The sequence below is a fragment of the Emys orbicularis genome, chromosome 1 (assembly GCF_028017835.1).
Source record: "Emys orbicularis isolate rEmyOrb1 chromosome 1, rEmyOrb1.hap1, whole genome shotgun sequence".
Lineage (NCBI taxonomy): Eukaryota > Metazoa > Chordata > Testudines > Emydidae > Emys > Emys orbicularis.
In genome coordinates, this window is record NC_088683.1 from 228100227 (window position 1) to 228124974 (window position 24748).

The window sequence follows — 24748 nt, forward strand, 5'->3', positions numbered from 1 at the left end:
TCCATTAATGGCTATTAGCCAGGATGGGTAAGGAATGGTGTCCCTAGCCTCTGTTTGTCAGAGGATGGAGATGGATAGCAGGAGAGAGATCACTTGATCATTGCCTGTTGGTCCACTCCCTCTGGGGCACCTGGCATTGGCCTCTGTCGGTAGACAGGATACTGGGCTAGATGGATCTTTGGTCTGACCCGGTACGGCCGTTCTTATGTTCTTATGTTCACTGACAGTCATAGTTCCAGAGCAAAACAAAATTAAAATCTATAGAAGCTTGAGACACTTCAGAGATGAGAACAAAAAATAGCTCTCCAATGATTTGCAGACTAGTGCTGTGAGGCTGTTTGCTGCTGGGCATCATTATTGTCTCTTCTGTGTTAGTGGTTAATTAGCTTCTCTTTGTTATCTGCCTTCTATTCAGCTTCAGGGTATCTCTACACATCAATTTACCAGAGTCTAATTTAGCAATAAACAATTTAAAATCTCAAGGCTTTGGGTGAATGACTGGAAACACTGTAATTTAACAAAGACTCATGCCTGGAATGAAGCATCTACAAATTGGACACTTCAGTTAAGAAAAGGTGAGATAATCTTCTTAAAAAAATGAAAGCAAAAAGTATCAGGCATAATATTATGTAAAATTCTTCAACTGATCATCAAATTTTTCATTTAAACCTATGTAACTCCTATCCTTTTTTTATTCATTAATGGTTCAGAGATGTGTATACATTGTGGCAAAAATCATAAGGATAGAAAACCAATGAGTGTATAGTGAGCAACATCTGTAACTGAAAAGGGGGTTAGCAGCCATGTCCAATCCACCAAGCTCAGTAGACAGCTGAGTTAATGGAATTCTTCAGCTGGGTGTTTAGAGAGTTGTATCACTTTGTCCCTCTGATGGGGAGCTAATAGCACTTGTTATCTCAAAGGAAGAAATTCCTTTTAAGTTTAAGAATGTGGTGCTGATAGAGTTGCAAATGGCTCCCAGATGTAGTGCTGGCCAGATCCCCAGCTGATGTAAACTGCAGCTCCATTTCCCTCAACTGAACTATGCTTTACACAAGTTGAGGATCTGGAGCTTGTAGGATTGGACAGGGGGAGGAAGGAAAATTCATTCCTGACCTGCGGCCCTTTTGTGCTGACTATGCCCATGAAAAGTGGCCACAAAACAGCCATTGCCTATAAGCCACCTCCCCCACCCAAGAACACACCTGACATATGGTGCATCCCTGGGATGTCCAGAGCCAGTATAGACCGTTGCACATACATAGAGCCCTACCAAATTTACAGCCATGAAAAACACATCACGGACCACGAAATCTGTTCTCCCCCTCTGAAATCTGGTCTTTTGTGTGTTTTTACCCTATACTATACAGATTTTGCAGTGGAGACCAGCATTTCTCAAATAGGGGGTCCTGACCCAAAAGGGAGTTGCAGGGGGGTCGCAAGGTTATTTTAGGGGGCTTGCAGTAATGTCACCCTTACTTCTGTGCTGCCTTCAGAGCTGGTCAGCCAGAGAGCAGCAGCTGTTGGCCAGGTGCCCAGCTTTGCAGGCAGCATCCCACCAGCAGCAGTGCCGGAGTAAGGGTGGCAATAACATACCATGTCATCCTTACTTCTGCGCTGCTGCTGGCGGTAGCTCTGCTTTCAGAGCTGGGCTTCTGGCAAGCAGCTGCCGCTCTCCGGCTGCCCAGCTCCGAAGGCAGCGCCGCTGCCAGCAGGAGCACAGAAGTAAGGTTAGCAGTACCGCCACCCTCCCTACAATAACCTTGTGACCCCCCCTACCCCCCAATTGTTTTTTGGGTCAGGCCCGTTACAGTTACAACACTGTGAAATTTCAGATTTAAATAGCTGAAATCATGAAATTTATTATTTTAAAAATCCTGTGACCATGAAATTGACCAAAATGGACTGTGAATTTGGTAGGGCCCTATACATACACCTCCCCATGCAGCAGCCCCTGGGGCTTGGTGGCACATCAAGGACATGTCAGGAGAGTGTCACTGGGAAATTCCTAAGCCTAAAGGCTACGCAAATCTATGTTGAGGACTGAGCTGTCCCTATCTGCATCAATTAATTACTCTCCACAAAAGTAAAATTCTCAATCCTGAATTCCCTGACCACTCAGAAGTCATGACAAAATGTTTGCTTTTTTTATGTAGTTTGACGAAAGGATCCTGTCAATAACTTCCTAACCATGGAAGGCTTTGGGTAAAGTCCTGGCCCCATTGACGTCAAAGGCAGTTTGGCCACTGATTCCAGCAGAGTCATGATTTCATCTCTCACACTGAGGGCTGTTTTCATTATTTCATCCTGATTAAGAGACAAACCCTGTTCTCCAATGTCATATTTTAAAAGGGTACGTCATATCCAGGGCTGTTTACAGCTATAAACATTCCAGTATTCCCTCCCAAAATAGAGTGTTTTGAGTATTGAAAGTGCGCTGAATCCAGCCGTTCTATCATGCTGGTCTAATATGCAATTTGGAAATGGAAAAGTTGTCTCATTGAACTATCAGCTAAAAGGCAGGGAAGCAAAGAAGTAGCTAAAATTGGTAACTTAATAACATGGGAAGTTGACCCCTGCATAGGTCAGTATTGTACTAAATTTTTTTAATTAGGTTTCTGCTTGGACAAAATATTCAAGTTTTCAGCTGACAGATGAGTGGAAAGTGTAACTGAGCCAATTAAACAAAGAGGGATTACATCATTCAAGCACCTGGATTAACTCACGCCAGCCTTGGTTCAGTGCAGATGAATACAGAATAATGAGTCACAAAAAGAAATCAGAGGGAGTATCTGTTAAATGGTAAGGTGGTGAATCATACTCAAAAGAAAAGAAATTTGGAACTTATTGTAGGAAAATTCTTATGCCTTCAGTTAAATATACAACTGCAGAGAAGACAGCCTGGAGTTTTATTTTTTCCACGTTAGCAAAGCATAATTATGTTTTATTTAACATGAAACACATGAACAGCTGCTGCAGGCTAAATAGAGGATGCCCAAGATATTTTCATTTTGTGCAAAATTGCATGAGTGCTTTCAAAAAAGGGAAAGCTTTTAAGCAGCTAGAAGTGCTCTGCACTTCACTTCCTGTAAATAATTAAAAAAAAAAAAACACTTTTGTAGATATTGATTGGAAGTGTAAATGGGTTTGGAGAGGTTTGAGAAAACTGCTGCATTCTTCATGATGGCTAAAATCAGCCATGATGTAGGGTTACACCAGAGATGAATTTGGCTCCTTCTCTTTGAAGAACTGAGACTTTACAAAATATTAGAGTAGCACCAGGACTTTGTAGAAGGTACAAGAAGTCATCTCTCATTTTGGTTTATCACACTAGTCCAGGCGCGTGCAAACTTTTTGGCCTGAGGGCTGCATTGGGTTTCGTAAATGGTATGGAGGGCTGGTTAGGGGAGGGGGTCATGGCCCGGCCCCCCACCTCCTATCTGCCCCCCGTCCCGGGACTCCTGCCCCATCCAACCCCCCCCCCCCCCCGTTCCCTGACGGCCCCTCTGGGACCTCTGCCCCATCCACACACACCCCCACTCCCTGTCCCCTGACTGCCCCCGGACCTCCGCTTCCCCATCCAACCCCCCCTCCTTCCTGACTGCTCCCCCGGGACCCCTGCCCCCATTCAACCTCCTCTTTCCCCCCCGACCACCATCCACACCCCCGCCCCCTGACCACCACCCCTAACTCCCCTGCCCTCTATCCAACCCCCCCTGCTCCCTGCCCCCTTACCGTGCTACCTGGAGCACCGGTGGCTGGCGGTGCTACAGCCGCGCAGCCCAGCTGGAACCGGGCCACACACGCCCCGCTGTTGCCACCACTATGCAGCACAGAGCACCGGGTCAGGCCGGGCTCTGCAGCTGCGCTGCCCCAGGAGCTCACAGCCCCGCCGCCAAGAGCATTGCGCCGGTGGCACGGCGAGCTGAGGCTGTAGGTGAGGGGAAACAGCGGGGGAGGGGCCGGGGGCGAGCCTCCCAGGCCAGGAGCTCAGGGGCCAGGCAGGATGGTCCCATGGGCCGGATGTGGCCTGTGGGTCGTAGTTTGCCCACCTCTGCACTAGTCTATGCCCTCTGCTTGGCATTCAGTCAAACTGTCAGAGAGCCAAAGACACCCAGATTTCTCTCTTCAAAATGGCCATTTGGTTGCTGAGGTGGAAAGATAGCAGTAGCCAAAGAATTGCACAACCTACTGTTCTGTGAATATATATCACCTATACAGTACCTAACAATACCTATGTGGTATGCAGTTGCTTTCCTAGCGCCAGCCTAAAGAGTGAAAATGCTCAGTAATAAAGCATCTAATTACCTTGTAGAATATCAGCAAAAGATCATCCAGTTTTCCATGCAAATCACCTAGAGGGAACAGGATATTCAAAGTTTTGTGACAAAGTCTGATTAAATGAGGTGTCAATATGATTTTATCACATTTTCCCTTGTAGAACTGTCCTTGCACTTGGATTATACAGACTAAATTTTCAAAACGGTGTGCCTGAGCTGCACATCTAAATCTGGCAATTACACACTGAAGTGAGCCTCCAATATCCTTGCATGAAGCTTTAATCTTTTTATGTGGGCGTGTTGGAGGGTAGAAGATCACTTGCACCCTTGAAAAGAGTTAGGTATTTGAAGAGATGGGTACACTATGGACAAACATATTATGAATCTTAATTCTTATATTTGTGCTTTGTTATCAGTGAAGGGTGCCCTAGAAATACTTATGAGAAAAAGACAGGAACCTAGAAATAAGTGTTTAGCATACCTATCATAGAATCATAGAATATCAGGGTTGGAAGGGACCTCAGGAGGTCATCTAGTCCAATCCCCTGCTCAAAGCAGGACCAATTCCCAACTAAATCATCCCAGCCAGGGCTTTGTCAAGCCTGACCTTAAAAACCTCTAAGGAAGGAGATTCCACCTCCCTAGGTAACCCATTCCAGTGCTTCACCACCCCCCTAGTGAAAAAGTTTTTCCTAATATCCAACCATAAGTGCACCCTGGCACTTAAGCAGATGGCCATGCTTAATTGGGCAACTAAATGAATGGTATGCTCACATGTAAATTATTGGGATTTTAAAATACTATTTATTTATTTTTTAAAAATCACCTTGTTATCTGACATATATTATATAGCATCTGTTTTATTTGTCTAATTCTGGACCAGAGTTTGGCTGTTACGGGTGGGGATGGGCAGAGAGAGTATAAATCTTTCCAAGAACAAGATGCACCAATAATCCCAGTTTTAGCTCTGTCAGGGGGGTTTCTTGTGGAATAGTATACAGTACTATTCAACAGGAGGAATTCATCCCTGTGTAAAGGGATCCTGCACTACTTTAAGTCTTCAAAGTAGACTAAGTTGAATTTAACTGGTGCATAGGTCCCCTCTGCATAGGAGTGAATTTCCCCTGAATGAGAAGGGGAGCCAGAATCGGGCTCTTAACTTGTATCGCATCATCCAAATAAACATAAAAAAAAGTCTTCCAAATTTACATAAATATACTCAATGATTTCATCCTTTCACCGTCAGTATTAAAAATGGGGTGAGCAGAGGCATTTTTACTCTGTTCATAGGACATATATGCAACTATGCCAGAGCCTGAATCAAGGCCAATTTTAGTCAATTTAAACACTCCCGTAGACTTCAATGGGCTATGGGGTTCAGATAGGAAAATATTTCAGAATAATATTTAATCCTCAATTTCTGTATGAAGTTCAAAGGGGATCTGGAGGCAGGAAATCTTATTTTAAGTTAATATTTTGGTCTCAACATCAGTAAAAATTAGGCTTTCATCTGCTACAAAACATCTTTTTGGTTTCAAAGGCCATTATTTATTTGAATGGCAGGAAGGGACATCTTTTATGCTGCTTAAATAGTGCAAATGAGGCTACAAATAGGAGGATACATGTATATTGATTAGCAAGAGAGTACTGATCAGTTAGCAAATGTGAACATACGCGTATTTGGTTCAGATTTTTGGTTTTGGTTTTTTAAGTCTAGTGAACAATAGTTTACCTAAAAGACCTAATTTAGGTGCACAGCTGCACATGTAAAATCCCTTGTTTGCAATTGTATTACATGCTCAACCAACTCTTATGAACATTGTACACTTAATAGCAACTTATTATTGTAAGTAACTTTGGACAAGTTATAGTTGTCATTTACTATAGCCATTACTATTCTGTTTTGCAGCTAAAACTCCCTACCCAGGCTCTGTTGTCCTTTTATCTATAATCTATGGCAGCATAATCAAAATGGATGGATGGTAGGCACTTTTCCTTCTGAAACTTCTTCCCTGTGTCACACTACATCACCGTGTGAAGATTAATTAACTTCTTGTGTAAAGAAAGATTAAGCCCGATAATGACATTAATCCGTTTAGAAGGCAGAAGGTTTAATAGGCTATTACACATGTTGTTACATACAATATAATCTATTCCAGAGGCAGGCACGTTGTCAATCAAGGGCCTTATTCTGCCATCCCCATCAATGGCAGCAGTCACAGAGTGAGGTACGACTAAATGTAAAGATGGCTGAACTTGGCCTGAAACATGGTGAATTTCAGCGTACTGACTACACCCATGGCAGGATGTTTCTATCATATACTCCATAACTCTAATCTTATTAACTGGGAAATATAGGGGCCTCATGTGCTACCTCAAAGTAGCACCCTGGAACCTCCATATTCACCATGGTGATAGAATTATGATATGTTTTGTACAAAGTATGCCTTGTGAGGTATCATTTTAAAAGTCTTGATCTGTTGAACATATCCTGTTGGATTGTATGTCCTGTCATTGTATGTGGAGTTATGAAGTATTGCTATACGTGTGTGTTACTGAAATATGTTGTGAGGTTGGGAACACCCATAACCAGCCTTTCAGTTACAACAAAAGAGTAGCCGTCAATAGCCAGACAGTATTAATGGCTCATCAACACCCAACAAGAAAGAATCCACTATCCCAGAGATTCCTTAGAGAAGGCAGATATGTAATGGAAACTGCTTGATCAATGGGAACTGCCTGGTCCCCACATCACAGCAAAGATCTTTCCAGCAAGCTGGAAGAAAGTAGAGAGACAGTTACATTATCACTTGGCTTCTCTCTCCTCTCCCCCAATCTCAGCACCTGGAAGCATGTCTGGGAGACAAAGTTTTTGAACAGGGGAAGTATGATCTCAGGCTGGAAAGGGAGTCCAGTCTGTGTTTTGGGGAACTGTAACCTGCTTGTACCATCTGTCAGGGGGGAAAAAAGATGTTCATCTACTCTTGCTTAGAGTAAAAGTTTTGGATTTAGAACGTGTGTTTCTATTTTTATTTTCTTAAGGAAACTATCTCTGACCTTTATGCCTACCACTTATAATCACTTAAATTCTAGCTTCTGTACATTTTATCCTTACCAGTGAGTTTGTCTAAAGTGCTTGGGAAATCTGTTCAGATTACAAAGGCTGTGCATGTCCACTTTCCGCTTCTGGCCAGTGTAAAATGGTACAGTTCTGGGGTGCAAGGCTGGGAAGCTGCGGGAATGTGTATGTGCAGTGCCTATCAGAGGTTGGTAGCTTGACATCAGCATCACAGCCTGAGAGACATCCCAGGCTGGTGGATTTTGGAGAGCTCAGCGGTCCCACAGTCCAGGTTGCACCCTGGGGACCCCGTCACAATGAGTTTCATACCCTTCAGCCCTATTAGGAAATTTTACATCAACTTTGAAATTTTAGGAAGTTCCTCGTGATTTACTGAACATAGAGTTTTAGTCTCTTTGTTTATTTGATACAAAGCATAGACCAAGAAGGAGCACAGCCTAAGCATTACCCCTTAACTCAGGGAAACGCTTACTGAAATTATTGTTGAGCAAGAGGTGATGGAAAGTTCCCTTTCTCAAGGACATGAAAGTCAAGCAGTGATGCAGAAAGTAAATGTTGACAATACTAGGTGGCATTTTATATATGGTTATGCAACTTTAAAAAAAAAAACCAATCCCTACTATACTGCAGGTTCCGTGTTTTAACACTGACTCACCAAGCAACATCTGACAGGGGGGAAAAAGAGAGGAGGTTTTTGGCTTTCTTAAAATATACCAGTGGTGACTCAACAGCATGAGTTGTAGTAGTTTGGGGAGATTTGCACTTTTCTAAAACCATCTACAAAATTACAGTTATGGCTGCAGTGAGGAACATCCATATCATCCTGTGGCCAAAACCAGCTATATGCACGGTCATCTTACCACAGATGGTTATCTCCTTGGAGTAGGAGGTCGACAGATGAATGATGTTAGGCATCTGTTTCAGGAGTTTCTTGGTTTCGTGTAGCAGCTGTAGGACATAGCGGGCATGAAGGTGCTGTGAAAGGAATGCGGTGAGACAAAGGAGGCATATTATAAATATACATAGACCATACTACTTCATAAAAGTTCTGCCAACACAGAGACCCACCCACTACCAACAAGTTTGCTACAGGTACTTGCCATTTAAAGATTGTTTACAGTAGACATTTACTTTCTAAACACAATTACAGGCAGCATGGTCTAGGATGAAGAATCAGGAACTCATAAAAACATAAGAATGGCCATACGGGTCAGACCAATGGTTTATCTAGCCCAGTATCCTGTCTTCCAACAGTGGCTGGTGCCAGATGCTTCAGAGGGAATGAACAGAATAGGGCAAATTTTTGAGTGCTCTATTCCCTGTTGTCCAGTCCCAGCTTCTGGCAGTCAGAGATTTAAGGATACCCAGAGCATGGGGTCTTAGAACTCCCAAATTCTAATCCTAGCTTTTCCAGTAAATTGCTTTGGGGAAGTCACTTCACCTGTCTGCCTCAGTTTTCCCACTTGTACAATGGGGTTAATAGGTACTTAATATAGCTCTTTGAATAGATAAAGGCTATACAAATGCTAAGTATTGTTAAATAACAAAAACAGACTTCCTTTTAGCTGTGAAAGTTTAATAACAAGTAGTAAAGTACAAAAGAAAGAAAAAAAAACAAGAGAGAGAAAACTAAAGTCAGGGCTGTAAAGTTAATAGTTAATCTGCCTTCTTCTATATAAGCTACTCCTGATGGAATTTTGAGCACCTGCATGGATGCAGAATTCTTATGGTCTGCAGATTTCTGTGCCACCACGCAGAAAAAAATTGAGTGAGACACATGCCTCTTCCCCATTAGACCACGTGGCACGTCTGTTCCAGCACCTGGAGCAGCCCTCAGAGACACAAATCACGGGGAGGAAGAGGAGAGGAGAGGCTGGGCATACATGCCTGCATGGGAGACATTAATCACCATCACGGGCTGGGCATGGCTGCCTGCGAACAAGCAAGAGAGACTCTGTCCTTCACCCTTGCTACTGTGGAGCACCCGACGTGGAGGGGTAGGGCTTTGGGTTGTTAGGCATGAGGCAGGCTCTGTCCCCTGAGGCAGAAATATAGCAGCCTGCCTGCCTACGTTCCTTCATTGCAACAAAGCAAGCAGCTGTTTTGCCAGGGTTGGAAATGCAATCAGCCCGTGCTATCCCTTTAAATTGCCTGGCGGCTCATTTTATAGCAGATAACAAGCATTGGATTGATAGAAAATTCATTCAGTTTTTGCTTGAGAGGGGATAAGGTGTGGAAGAATAAGTGCATTCCTACACAACTGTTTCAATGTTTAAAATAAAACACAGTTCTTGATGTGAAAAAAATACATTGTTAATGTTGCTATTGATAGTTAATGAATCTCGTTCTCTGAGGCAGAAATGTAGCAGCCTGCCTGCTAGTGACATTGTTAATGTTCCTATTGTTAGTTAACTGTTTCCATTCTCAGTAAATTCCTCCAGGAGCATAAAATCTGTAAAAGTTTTAAGGCTCCTTTACATTGCCAGGGTGATATAAAGGAGCCTTATTACAAAAGACAGTAAGGGAATCCTCAGCTAGGAAAACTATGTGCTTTCTCACTTTTTTCTGTGACAAAGTGGCACAATGGGGTTAGATTACAGCTCAGGATTTATTTTACTTACACATTAAAAAAAAGACTTTGAAGGCAAATAAAACATTTACCAAGCAGTCAATAAAATGTCAGGACAATCAGAACCAAGCACTTCCCAAAGTACCCAGCCAGGTCCAGATGAAGTTACCAAAGGGCAAAGGGATATTTGTTCTTTTGCACGATGTGAACAGCCTTCACATCATGCATCAAAATCGGCTCCACCATCTTCTCATGCTCGAGAATTCTCTACAAAACTGCATGCAGATGGGGACAAATTATTTTGCACATTCTGGAATGTTGTTCTCAATCATGATTGATGGTCTGTAATTGTGGATCATTTTGCATAAAAACCCCACATTATTTCGACAAAATATGCAGAATTTTAAAATATTGTGCACAGAATTTTTAATTTTTTGGTACAGAACTCCCCCAGGAGTAAGTAAGCATGAGAATGAAACTCTCAATCTTTAAAACTCATCCATTCTATCTCTTTGTTCCTCTCAGCTGCAAAAATACTTTCCCACTGAGATTCCTTCTTTCTTGTACTTCCTGCTTTGTTAATAGTGTCTAGGATGATCCCGTCATCCAATGATTGCAGGTCTTTTCATTTAAAAATAGCCATCTCAGTGCACCATCCACCTGAAATTCTACTGAGACTTTCAACCACTTCCGCTTTGGAAGGTGGTACGGGGAGAGGCAACTTCACAGAGGCTAATTACCCCATCTCCAAAAAACTTTTGATCAAAGAATGAGCCTTAACTCCCTCTTGGGAGCAAGAACATTGGTGCTCAAAGATGAAGCCTGTGTTTGCTCATTTACTCTTCTATTTACCACAGCTCCTCTTTCTAGATCCATCACTCGAGATATATATTGGAAGCCCCATTTACTCAATAAATTTAAAACTAGGCTGGACTATTAATAGTTAGCACTGAAACTGCAGTTTAAAGTTTCAAATTAATCACTCCCCATAACACCCAACAATGTAAATATTAGCATCATTGTACAGATGGGGAAACAGAGGCAAACAGGCAAAGAATTTGCCCAAGAGCACATACAAGGGAGTCAGTAGCAGAGCTAACTTCAGCTTTCCTAGCTTCTTGACTCATGCTCAGTACTTTAGATCATAACAAATAATCAGTAAATGAACAGCAGAGAATAATCCTGCATTGCCAGAAAGAGTAGAAAGATGTATTACGTCACCTAGTTCACTTAGTTTCTATGACCCTATAATTTAGTCTTCATAACAACTTTTGACATTACTTAAATTTAGTCATGATAGTCATAGTCTAAAACCAATACAGTCCCAACTCCTAACTTGCCTGTTGATCCTTGAAAGCATGAAGAAGTGAATTAGTGTCCGCAACAGTCAGGGGAAATGACAGCCGAGGTCCATGGTAGGAGTCTGGGACCTCTATCGTCCGCTCATATTCTAGTAATTGTACATCTGAACCTGCGGTATTAAAATCACTGGGACTATTGAAAAATTGATAAATCAAATCTAGAAAGGGAGGGAGGAAGACAATGTAGAAAGTCTCATCTTGGAAGGCAACACAAGTTCTGAACGCACATTAATCACTGGTATTTATACTGGTATAATAAAGTGGTTAATTAGTTCCTGCCATTAGTTTGTGGATCAACTACAACTTTCCAACAATTATCTCTGATTTATAAAATAAAAAAATACAGTGTCTAAAGTCAGATTGAACATTGCTGCTAAATATTTTTCAACCACAGCCTGTAATTCAGATTAGGAGAAATTTAGCTATCCAATCTGCCCTCCCTTCTCCCAACATAGATTTGAAGTTTATTGTTAATGATCGATAGCTCCTTCTTTATTGTTAATCATCAATAGCTCCTTCACCTGTTTACAACAATGTAACGTTAAACTTTTAATGGGGTTTAAAGCCAATTAGTTTTGTTGTAGTTACTTTCCTATATATGAGAAATGCCAAAAGCTCACTGAAGATTTAGGGCTTGTCTACACTCAAAACACTACAGCAGCACAATTTGCATCACTGCAGCGCTTCAGCACAGACGCTACCTACACCGATGGGAGGGGTTCTCCCACCGACGTAGGTAATCCACCTCCCTGAAAGGCGGTAGTTAGGTCGCCGGAAGAATTCTTACATCGACCTAGCGCTGTTTACATGGGGACTTAGGCTGGCTTAACTACGCAGCTCAGAGGTGTGGATTTTTCCAGACCGATGTAGTTAAACTGACCTAATTTTCTAGTGTAGCCCAGGCCTCAAGCAAACAAACCCTATTCTCTCACAGCCGTGTGCCAGCAATGGTGTTTCAATATCACCATTTTCACTAGAGCTGAGACGCAATGTCCCCACGTGGCCAGCTGTCATAAAACTATTGCCTGAACTGCAGCAAGTATAAGTGTGGCAGAAGAAAGAAACATAGTTTGTTCTCCTATTCTTCGTGGAGTGTGGAGAAGGTGGAAATATTTCTAATTGCTTCAATTCAGGGTTCTTTTTATCTACACTCGTCTATACATGAGTATGTAGGGCACTGAAGTGTTTGCTTTTGCACATCATTGGTCTGCCTCATTCCTTGGGCAGACTGAGAACCAGCTAGCAGCAAGATCCTTATTAAAAACATTGTAGTGGTTGCTCAGGTCAAGCTATGGTGTTGCTCTTGTGAGGTTCCAGTTTTTAAACAGCTTTTGTTTTCTTGTAGTTGAGCTTAATTTTTTTCATAACCCTGATTAGATTTGATCTGAAATTCATAAAAAAGGGTTTATTTATTATTTATCATCATAGCCGAAGAACTGGATGCAAAATAAAACTCACAGCAGCTGAATCCTTCTTGCATTCACATACATATTTTATATCATTCATAATGAATACAATGCCATCATATAGATAGAAGTTCAACTCGGCCAGCAACTGAAGAAAGTTCAAAATAAGAAGTGTTATCTGAAGGAACAGAAAGGAACCGTTTCCTTCTTAAATGCTTACCCCATTCAAACCCTGGGTCTAAGTCAATCTAACTGGAGCAAAGCATCAAGCAGCAACGCTAAGGGCTTTAGCCTACAAGGTGCTGAGCACTCTCAATTTCCACTGACTGCAATGGGAGCTGAGTGCACGTCACCATCTTGCAGAATGATCCATAACTGACTGACTAGTCAATAACTTACGAGTGCCTTCCTCTTTACAGGGTAATAACCAAATCGAGGTTAAACAGACTCCAAGGGCCTACCTACATGGAATCAATTTTGCCATGAAAAGCACAGTGACCTGATCATCCCAACCAGTGTGCACACCAGCTCTCACTGACAAGCCCGAGGAGAATAGCTCAGGCTATAGTTACTATCAAGTTAGCAGGGAGTATCTTGAAGATAGGACACTGAAATGGGTTCTCCATTCTCTCGCTTCTATGCTCTGATTGGCTCCTGTCCTCACAGCTCCCCATCCAGGGCTCTGACAAACCTAGCCATTCCACCTTCTTACCACTATGCCCACTCTGTCTCCATGCCTAATCTCAGGCTTTGCAATGTCTCCTTCTGCTCCTTCTAAAGGGCTGGCTTATCCCAGCCCCTACCCCCACTTTAGAGCAATTCCATTTTAAAATTAAATTTTATTGATTCGCTGGGGATTGCATGGGGTGACAGGCAGGGAATCAGGTCAGAAATCGAGGTATCTATGTTTGCTGTGGGCATATGGACGAGGAATTCTAAGAACAGTAACCAATCAGAGCAGGGATTTATAGGGGCCAGAGTAGGGAGATTTACATAATTACTGAGCTTATACTGAGAAATAAGCATAGAATAATTATGTAAATCAGAGCCCCACCCTAAGCCAGCATGCAGGGATGTGCATCACTGAAAAACACACGTCTAGCCGTGGATTCATAACTGTATAGTATCCTGTGTTCTCGACTAGTGGGGAGAACTCTCTTTCAAGGTGACATGCAATAAAGAATAGCTCTTCATATACCAAATAAACCAGTTCCTCACTGCATGTGACCAAAAGATTAAGACAAAACACAAAGGCAATCTACGTTTTTTTAAAATGTGTTCCCACACAGTACAGTCTGTTACTTTTTTATTTAAATGATGGAAATTACCAAGAATATGTGCTATGCCAATTGCTTAAAATTAATTTTCTTTTCTCCTGGTAGAGATCCTGGGGGTGGACTGAAAGGCTGGGCAGGTACATTCACAAAGTCCCCCCCCCACACACACACACCCTTTTTTTTTTTTTTTTTTTTAATACTGCTGAAAGGGCTTTTACAGCTCCCTCCCACAGACCTTTTTGAAAATCACCTCCAAACACCACCAGAATAACAAGACTGCTAAGTGAACAATTTACACAGTTATGAAGCATCTCGCTCGTGACGCTGAAACTACACTGACATCAGGAAGAGGAGGAGGAGATGAGAAATAGCTGTGGGCAAAACAAATCAAAAGGACAATTGCATTAAGTGGAAAGTGATCACAATTTTTTTAAAACATTAAAAAAACCCAGGAAAGTAAACTTACACTGTGATGAGCCAGGAAGATTTTTGGGGGGCTTAATTATAGTATAAGAAAGACCAGGGTCTATAGACCTTCAAAGATCCCCACCCCTCTCTTCTTTCCAGCACATAGAACTATTGAACAGGACAGGCAATCTCTGCTTTTACTGAGACTCTCACAAGGGTCCAATACAGAAGTTCTTGGGGAGGAACTTGGCTAGCGCGGAGCGAATAAGCCATGTTTCAGTTCAAGGTTCGACCAGAAAAATCCAGAAAAAACATTAGTTAGATTTAAATAAAAAGATTTTAAAGAAAAATTGTCAAATTGAAAGACTTGACAAAACTGTGTGAATTGACAGAAATGTTTTGGATTGGCCCCAAACTAATTTTTTTCCCAGTTTTTCATTTCAATCGATATGGTTTGGTGAACTTGAATAGATTTTTTTTATTTTTTCATTTTGATTCTGTCTTTTTCAGGTGTTTTTCATTCTGTTTTTTTTTCCTGGTCAAATTTCAGAACAGAGTGGTGTTTCAGTATAAAAAGTTGAAACGAAGTGTTTCAGCGTGGCAGAAACAAAAACATTTTACGTTAAAAAAAAAAATTTTTTTTTTTTTGTTTTTTTTTAACAGAAATTATTTGTCAAATTGACTCAAACTGCAAATAGTTTTGGAGCCCCGAAAAATGCAAAGTTCATCTAAAACATTTTGCCTAGCTCTACTCAGAACTTTTTAGCCTTGTTTCTATTACCCTAGTTAAAGGAACATGTGTTGAGGAAAGCAGCAGCAGAATTCTTTTTACCGGATCCTGGGCTTCCTAAAACATTTGGACAATTGTCCAGGCTGATTTGCAGCTTCTTTGTTCTCTATGCTCACATTCACAGAAGGTCAGTTCCGTAAGGCAGCAAGAACTTAAGTACCTGCTTAAGAATAGCCCTGCTCAGAAAAGCATTTTAAATACTTGCTTAAGTCCCAGTAAAGTCAGGTTCTTAAATGCTTTGCTAAATAGAGATGGACTTAGGTATATGCTTTAAGCTAAGCACATGCCTAAATGCTTTGCTGAATCAGGGCCTAAGGGCTTGTTTACGCTTCAAATGGTAAAGCATTGCAGCTGCACTGCTGTAGTGCTTCAGTGTAGACACCACCTACACTGATGGGAGAATCCCTCCCGTCCACCTAGGTAATCCACCTTCCAGAGAGGGCAGCCAGGTGGATGGAAGAATTCTTCTGTCAACCTAGCACTGTCTACACCGGGGCGTAGCTTCTCCTAATTATGCTGCTCGGGATATGGATTTTTCACACCCCCGAGCAATGTAGCTGGGTCGACCTAACTTTTTAGTACAGCCCAGGCCTAAATGTTGATTTGACAAGCTTCGTATTAAAAAAAACAAAACAAAACAAAACCCTCTACTGCACATTTTCAGTATGCAAGCACTTATAACATGCATATAGTTAAGCCAATTCCCTTTGGTGCAAGGCCTCGTGCTGCCTCTCAATGAGAACTATTTCCTTGCTGATGGAAGATTTCCATGCCTGAAAAGATTTTTTTTAAGGGAAGCTTGTATTTTTTAGCCTCTCCTATTGTAAGAGTGGTAAACCTTTTTACACTCAAAAACCAACAAGAAAAAGAGTTATCTTTGGGCAGGCACCAAGTCTCAAACATTTAACCCCAAAGATACAACTTTCTCAAAACTATATGACAGTGATAATTGAGCTTTAAGGATCACAGAACCATAGGGTTAAAAGGGACTGCAAGGGTCATCTAGTCTAACCCCCTGCCAAGATGCAGGATTTGTTGCATCTAAACCATGGCTATCCAGCCTCCTTTTGGAGCTTCCACAACCTCCCAAGGCAGTCTTTAACTATAACTAATATTTGCTCTTAATGCACGTAGACCACACAGGGAAAATAAGGGGCAATTTACCCCCCTTACTCTTCTGTGTGGGCACAAGAGGTGAGCCATGACTTCACCCTATGTAGTTAAAGTGTTTATCAGACCTTTACCTAAGAAAGGTCAATATACAGATTTATCTAGGCTGGTTAGGGGAGACATCTCAGACATGATTTACAAGCAACTGCATAGCCAAGCTAACCTATCATCCTAAAAACTTTGGATTCAGTTGGGTTCAGAGGGTGAAGTGAAATACACCATTAGCACAGATAACTAGTAGATGATATGAACTTCATTAGATTTTCTTCGAGTTAGCCACTTTACTCCTATAAAACCCACAAGAAAAGCGATCATTCGCAGACCGCACTTATCTGTCATAGTGCACTGTGTAGAAAAATTAATTGCAGGACTACCTTATTCTCCGTCTTGGCCCTGGAGCATAGCTCAGATGTACTTTCTCCTTCAAGAAGAGTGCACTGTACATTAGGCACTCTAGGCAGTTTAAGAGAGAAGAACTGTGGTTTCTAATTGTTGCCATTAGAACACTGAACCACTTATGGTTTTTGATGGTTTTATTCTGCTATCAAAGTGCCTTGTATGCATTTTAAAGGAAGTAATCAATGGCTGGCCCAGATGAAAGAGAAGTGACCTTTCATATTCTTTTATGACTCAGTATGGTGAGCACTGCCTCCTTCTTAACACAGCTAGGTTCAGACTTGCTTATCTCTCTTCAGACCTTCTAAACAAATTGATGTTTGTTTAACAGAAGTCAGTTTCAAGCTGTAGCTCTGTGTGGAACTTGCACTTCAAAGGCTACTTTTATCCAAGGATCTCAAAACACTTTAAAGATCAAAGGCTAGTCTGTGGTTGCCTTATTAGAGCTGGTTGCAAAACGTTGGGACATAGCCTAATATAAATTTTAATTTGATCATTTTAATTGTTCACATTCTGAATGGTTTTGGTATTCCTTGAATCCTGTGCACTATTCACTTCAGTCATATAGGATGAAATTCAATAAGGACAAATGCAAAGTACTCCACGTAGGGAGGAACAATCAGTTGCACACATACAAAATGGGAAATGACCACCTAGGAAGGAGTACTGCAGAAAGGGATCTGCGGGTCATAGTGGACCACAAGCTACATATGAGTCAACAGTGTAACACTATTGCAAAAAAAAGCAATCATCATTCAGGAGGGATGTATTAGCAGGAGTGTTGTAAGCAAGACACAAGAACTAATTCTCTCACTCTACTCCGCGCTGATTAGGCCTAAACCGGAGTATTGTGTTCAGTTCTGGATGCCACATTTCAAGAAAGATGTGTACAAACTGGAGAAAGTCCAGAGAAGAGCAACAAAAATGATTAAAAGTCTAGAAAACATGACCTATGAGGGAAGATGGAAAAAAAATGGGTTTGTTTAGTCTGGAGAAGAGAAGACAGAGGGGGCATGATAATAGTTTTCAAATACATAAAATGTTGTTACAAAGAGGAGGGTACCTCCGAGGATAGGACCAGAAACAATGGACTTGAATTGCAGAAAGGACAGTTTAGGCTGGACATTAGGAAAAACTTCCTGTCAGGGTGGTTAAGCACTGGAATAAAGTGCCTAGAGAGGTTATGGGATCTCCATCACTGGAGATTTTTAAGAGCAGGTTAACCCAAACATCTGTCAGGGATGATCTAGATAATACTTAGTCCTGCCATGAGTGCAGGGGACTGGACTAGATGACCTCTTGAGGTCCCTTCCAGTTCTATGATTCTACTAAAGTGAAATTACAGTATGTTCCTGTTGTGGTCTTTCCTCCTGAATCTTCTCTGGCTTCCAACCCTCTGCTTCTACAGCTTCTTCCTTCGTTGGCTGCTCCCTTTAATTTTCAGAATATCTAATTCCTACAGGGATCAGAGAAGTAGGATGGCAAAGGGATCCAAGGGATCCCTGACAAGTCTGTTTCAGCTGAGTTCAGTGATTACAACTATTTTTAAGAAGATAATATTATCTATAAGCATCTGTCCCAATTTTTTTAAATGTATGACTAAACATACTACAGTCATTGTTTTATTAAACCAAAGCATTCCCCCTGGAGTGTCAAAAATCCATGTCATACCCACAAGGACTGGATTTTGCATCTGCAGCTCTGGTTAGCTAAAAAATGTGGAAAAACTCATGTAGCCAGACAACTTCCTACTGGCCCCACATAAAATGCTCTGCAGTAAAAGTCCAGAATAAATTACACTAAAAAATGCTCCATATTTGCCTATTTCAGACGACGCCATAGAGAACACCTCTGTGCTTTGTTACATCTGCTCAGTATTGGTCAATGCATATTCCTTTTTGAGACTTTTCCATTACAAATTAGAAAAATACATATTTCTAGAGATTGGGGGTGGGAGGGTTGCAAGCAGTAAGAACACAAGAACAATTTACTAGCTCTTCAAGGAGACAATGTAGCATAAAACACTATATACATTTTGGGAGCTACTTATATGTTTGACTGGAATCTCACACAGTTCAATCTACTGTATATATATTTAACAGAATCAGCATTTATAGGATCAAGTTTTCACTACAGTGTATGGGAAGCTCCAAGCTAAGCTTCAATCATGTGCATGTAGCTAGGCATCACATAGACAATTCACTTGCTAATGTCTGGTTTTAAACTGGAATTTTCATATTAAACTTTTTTTATCCTTACCTGTATCAGTCTCGTTGAGATGAGTAAAGTGATCCAGCATGAATGTAAAAAAACTGGACAGCTGAATAAGAAAAAAAAAATACACTGATCAATTCAGGAGATCACACAAACATTAATGGTCTCTCATTTTTCTTTACTCTTTTCCCTCTAATTGGGACATTTAGATAGAAAGATACAGAGGCACCTTGGATCTGTATCACTCGTTTATGATAACAATGCAACCTTGTCCTCTTGTAGGAATTGCAACTTTCTCCTTCCTCCTTACTGCAGGCTAGTGGGCTCACGCTGATTCATAAACATACACTAATTGAATTCAACAAACTCCTTTAAAGCTAGTTGATACTGTTCATTTTCAGAATAGAATGAACATTAACTGAGCTTCATTAAACCATGTAAAACAATAACAAAAAGCAGCAGTACAAGTACCGGTAAGAAATGGATTCCACTTGCACCACTGACAAAAAGGGACCAAATTTTGAAACCCAGCACTGCCTGTTGACATATAATATTGACTGTAGTCGTTTATAATGTTTTGTAAGAATTCATTTAAAAACACACACTATTAAAAAATGTAAAATGCTTACCAAAAAATTAAACTGAATTTTTAAAGAAAAGTGTGAGAAATGTAGAAAAATGTGTGGCAAAGAATTTTCCACCTTGTTCTTGACGTTAGGTCAGTGAACACCCCAGAGGTGGATTAAGGTCTCCTGGGACCCTGGGCCAGAGCAAGTGGGGAGGCCACAGCGATGGAACGGTGGCCCCGCCCCACCCTTTCTGCCCGCAGCCCCACCCCCATTCCACCCAGGGCCCCACCCCATTCCACACACACCCCATGACCCCTCCTCCTGTTCGCTCCTTTCTGCCACCACCACCCCACTGTGGCCCCAAGACTGGAGAAGCTCTGTCCCCCCCGCCTCAGCCCTGGGTCTGCAGCGAGGAGTGAGAGCTACTCCAGCTCTGAGGCCATGGCAGGGAGAGAGAGCTACTCCAGTCCCAGGGCTGCAGCTGGGGCTTCCCCTGCTCGCCCCACGGTTTCTGCTGCCCCATGGCGGATTTCTGCTGGGATGCCCATTTTTTCAGGGCCCCCCAGGTACAGACCCCCGGGTACAGGCCCCATGGGCCCATTGGATAATCCACCACTGCCCCCACTCTCTTTAAAATGTTGATGAGGATGATTATTTGTTTGTATTACAGCAGCCCTATTGGGCTAGATGCTGTACAAATAGTGAGAGATATTATCTGCCCTGAAGCACTGACAAACTAGAGTGTGAGAAAGGAAATATTTTATGCTAGTTTACTGCTATTTTAATTTTTGACTTGCCCAAGATCACACAGGAAATCTGTGGCGGAGCCAGGAACAAAATCCAAGTCTCCTTAGTCACAGTCCAGAGCCTTAATTACAAAACCATCCTCCTTCCTCAGTTAACAAACAAACGAATTACAGGCAAAAAGCTAAATAAACTGAACTTTTTGGTAAGCATCCAAAACATCCACGGGATTAGATAGGGTTTTTTTTGTAAACATACAAGTAATATAATCCCTCCTGCTTCAGGGCATAAAGTAACCTCTAACTGGTGGAGGGTTAGGAAGAAACTTCCCCTATAAGCATGTTATTCCATTATTTTAATTACAGGGGTCATGCATCTTCTTTTGAAGCGTCTGATACTGGCCACTGTCAGAGACAGGTTACTGCACTGGATGGAACAGTGATCCAGTCTGGTATGGCAATTTCCACATTCCTATTTTTAAGTAAATCAGGAAATTGGATACACAAAAAATTCAAGTGGCACGCAACTCGGAAGTTGCAATCCACACATGCAGTTATCTATTTTGTTTGTGCAGCTTAGGGATACATTTCTGGACAGTGTGGCCTTCATGTTTCACCATAACAACCCAGGAGTACAGACCTGTAGCTGAGCTTGTTCTTCAGCATATTCAATTGACTGAAAGATGCTAAGAGCATACTGCCGCCTCATCTCCAGCCGGGCCATGTAACACCGATACCACCTCTGAATGAGGATAGCTGCTTTAATTGCTGCCAAAATACAAAGCCACAAAAATACAATGAAACGAAGTTACTGTGCAGCTACTGTGAAAACAGAAAGGCGTTAAGTTTCCACACTCCCTCCTCCCCATAGCCCCGTCCAGATATCCACACCCCTCTCCCCCAGAGTCCAGCTGTGGGGTCCCCTGCAGCCCAGATACCCGCACCCCTCTCCCCCAGAGTCCAGCTGTGGGGTCCCCTGCAGCCCAGATACCCGCACCCCTCTCCCCCAGAGCCCAGCTGTGGGGTCCCCTGCAGCCCAGATACCCGCACCTCTCTCCCCCAGAGCCCAGCTGTGGGGTCCCCTGCAGCCCAGATACCCGCACCCTTCTCCCCCAGAGTCCAGCTGTGGGGTCCCCTGCAGCCCAGATACCCGCACCCTTCTCCCCCAGAGTCCAGCTGTGGGGTCCCCTGCAGCCCAGATACCCGCACCCCTCTCCCCCAAAGTCCAGCTGTGGGGTCCCCTGCAGCCCAGATACCCGCACCCCTCTCTCCCAGAGCCCAGCTGTGCGGTCCCCTGCAGCCCAGATACCCGCACCCCTCTCCCCCAGAGCCCAGCTGTGGGGTCCCCTGCAGCCCAGATACCCGCACCCCTCTCCCCCAGAGCCCAGCTGTGGAGTCCCCTGCAGCCCAGATACCCGCACCCCTCTCCCCCAGAGCCCAGTCATGCCCCCACCACCAGCCCAGATACCTGGCCTTCTATCCCCCAGAGCCCAGGGATCCAGAGGGAGAACAGCCTGATGCTCAGTCCCAGGCTTGCATGGTGGAGTTTCCTGCGCACTGCACAGTTGCCAACTTTCAGGCGGTAAATAAGCCCCCGACTTTCACAGTAAGCCAAAAATCAAGCCAACCCTATTTCAAAACAAGGCCAAAACAAGCCAATCCCTAAGAACCCCAACACTCTATGTGCCTAGATCCCCCCGGCGTGCAGTCTGGGACTGTGGTGGGCCCGCTGTGCACCCCTGACTCTCTCTCCCTCTTGCCCCCCCTTCCACCTGCTTGCCGGGAGCCAATAAAAAAAAAAGAAGCAACAAGCCAAACAAGCAACAAGCTACAATTCAAAAACTAGCCAACAAGCAACTCACAAGCCAATTAAGCCAAAAAACAAGCCCAATTTCTGCATTTTTTCCATGGGGTTGGCATGTCTGGCACATCGCCCTCTCCTTCCCTCAGGGCGTGCGAGGAGCTGCAGCTGCTGGAAACCCTCCAGCTCCTCCTCCTCCTTCCCCTCCTCCCCGGCAGTGTCTTCTATGTGCGAGTTGGGCTCAGCAGGGTCCAGCGGCCGCTAGCGGCAGCCCACTGCAGCCCATTTTTGTGGGAGAAAGGAAATTCTGCACAAAAAACATTAATTTCTGAAAAAATCTGCACTGTGCAATAGCACAGAATTCCCCCAGGGGTACTAGTGGAGACACATAAGAGTCCTTTTGCCAGTATAGTTTATACCAGTTCCCTGAACAAAATAAGATAGACCAGCAAAATGACTTTTTTGCTGGAATAACCGCATCTACACTAGGGCTATGTACACACTGCAGCTTAGGTTGGTATAAATTGTGTCGCTCAGAGGTGTGAATAAGCCGCCGCCCTGAGTGACGTAAGTTACACTGACCTAAGCGCCGGTGTGGCTAGTGCCCTGTCGGCAGGAGAGCTTCTCATGCTGACATAGCTAGGGCCACTTGTGGGGGCTGGAGAAATGAAGTCAAAGGGAGAGCTGTCTCCCACCAGCTTAGACCATCTGCACTAGCAGCGGTTCAGCTGCCCTGATGCCGCTGCGCTGACGTAAGCTCTGTAGTGTAGCCATAGCCTAGGACTTTTGCCGGCATAGCTATGTTGGTTGGGCAGTGACTTTTTCCACATACCTAACTGAGGGATGTCTACACAATCAATAGCTTTTCCCATTCTCCTCTCCCCATCCCCACCCCTGATCATTAAAGGGACTGCATCAAGTAGTTATAATTATTTGTATTACCATAACACCTAGAAGTCCCAGTCATGGACCATGATCCCTTTAGCCACTGTACAAATACAAAAGGCAGTCCTGTTGAGAGCTTATTGCCTAGGTAATGGTTAAAGATAATGTTACTTTAAGTTCTGGTTAAAATGTAACCCTATTACTAATGGGCTAATCCCATTCAGCACCAGACACTGATGGTCTACACTTACCCCCCAAGTCGAAGTAAGGTACGCAAATTCAGCTACGTGAATAACGTAGCTGAATTCGACATACCTTACTTCGAACTTACCGCAGTTCAGACGCGGTCCACACGCGGCAGGCAGGCTCCCCCGTCGACTCCGCGGTACTCCTCTCGTCTAGCTGGAGTACCGCAGTCGACGGCGAGCACTTCCTGGTTCGATTTATCGTGTCCACACCAGACGCGATAAATCGAACCCGGAACTTCGATCCCCAGCCGCCGAACTAGCGCGGCAGTGTAGACATACCCTGAGTGTTACAAGTATTCAGTGCAGGGTATTAAACTAGTGAGCAAAAGAGGGAGAGCATGTCATTTAAAATCTGTGACCCTGTTCCTCAACTGTAAAATGAGCAGAAAATCCCCCCCTCCTCCCACTTATTCTGTTTTGCAGACTACAAGCTCTTCAGGGTAGGGACTGTTTCTTACTATGGGTATCTACAGCACCAAGCACCATGAAGCTTTGCTTCCTGATTGAGTCTTTAAGCACTATTATAATGCAAATAATAATAAAGCTTGTGCAAGGCATGTGAAGGGGAAATCGAGCCATCCCCAGGAGCACTGTGCAAAGGCTAGGCACATTCTAGCTCTATGCTAAACACCACTGGCATATACCACTGTGTGACCTATTTTTGAACAAGGAAAATGCCGGCATTAACTTTTAACAGAATTTTTACCCAAGTACTGAAGAGATTTGTAAACCAACAGACTAACTGACATTAAGCAAGAAATTAAACAAAACACTGTTTTGCAGACTAATCATTCTGTAGTGCAATTATTGAATCTGACCATCACTGAGGTAGCTCTGTTTGATTTCAGTTTCTTTTTAAGTAATAGAGTCATTCTGCCTTAACCAATATTTAAAAGTCAGACATCCTCTAAAAGAGAGCATTTAAAACAGAATTTAATCTAAGCTACTACTTGAAAACAGGATGGGGGGGGGGGAGTGCAACGCTTTAATTCTCTTTCATTGTTAACAGAGGATAACAAGGCTAACAAATGACACAGGCACAGCACCTACCTCTCTCTGACTTTTTTGCCCGACTCCCAGTCACAGAAGTGCCACATCCCATGGCTCTAGTACAGACTGTCTATCAATTTAATTTCTCTTCATAGGCAATGGGTTTTTCTCATCCAACCGTGTTACAAGCATTTCCTTTATGTTCCACTTATGATGCAATGAACCACCCCAAGCTGATTCACTCCTGTTATTAGCTCTAATGAGGAAGAGGAGTAGGGGAGGTAATAAAAAAGAAAGTGGTTAATAGCATAGAATCTACCGTGCAACTCAGCAGAGATCATTAAAGCTCGTTATGAAATACTGTATGTCATGTGATGTGGAAACTGAACCTAACAAACAATGTAGGGTTATTTTCCAGAACTCAGCAGCAGTAGCCTCCCATTGCTGTTGCCTGCATTAGGGTCAGATGAACATCTATGAATAAAGTTTCCTCTTCTGAATAAAATGCTACATACTGGCTGAAAAGCAATATGTACCAGTGAGCTATTGAAAGCTTTATTAC

General features: G+C 43.0%; 1 protein-coding gene across 2 annotated transcripts in view; it reads right to left on the reverse strand.

The window, feature by feature from the left end:
• Positions 1-24298, reverse strand: part of PPEF1 (protein phosphatase with EF-hand domain 1) — a 45050-nt gene extending 20752 nt beyond the window's left edge. The window contains exons 1-6 of one of the 2 annotated variants that reach the window (XM_065421044.1): positions 24247-24298; positions 20903-21030; positions 18996-19056; positions 11269-11399; positions 8220-8334; positions 4309-4355 (exon numbers count right to left, since the gene is read on the reverse strand). In XM_065421044.1, coding sequence (XP_065277116.1) covers positions 4309-4355; positions 8220-8334; positions 11269-11399; positions 18996-19056; positions 20903-21030; positions 24247-24298 — 534 coding nt within the window. Of the gene's footprint in view, positions 1-4308; positions 4356-8219; positions 8335-11268; positions 11448-18995; positions 19057-20902; positions 21031-24246 lie in introns of both variants that reach the window. The other variant, XM_065421036.1, reaches the window with a different exon arrangement.
• Positions 24299-24748: the final 450 nt, after the last annotated feature.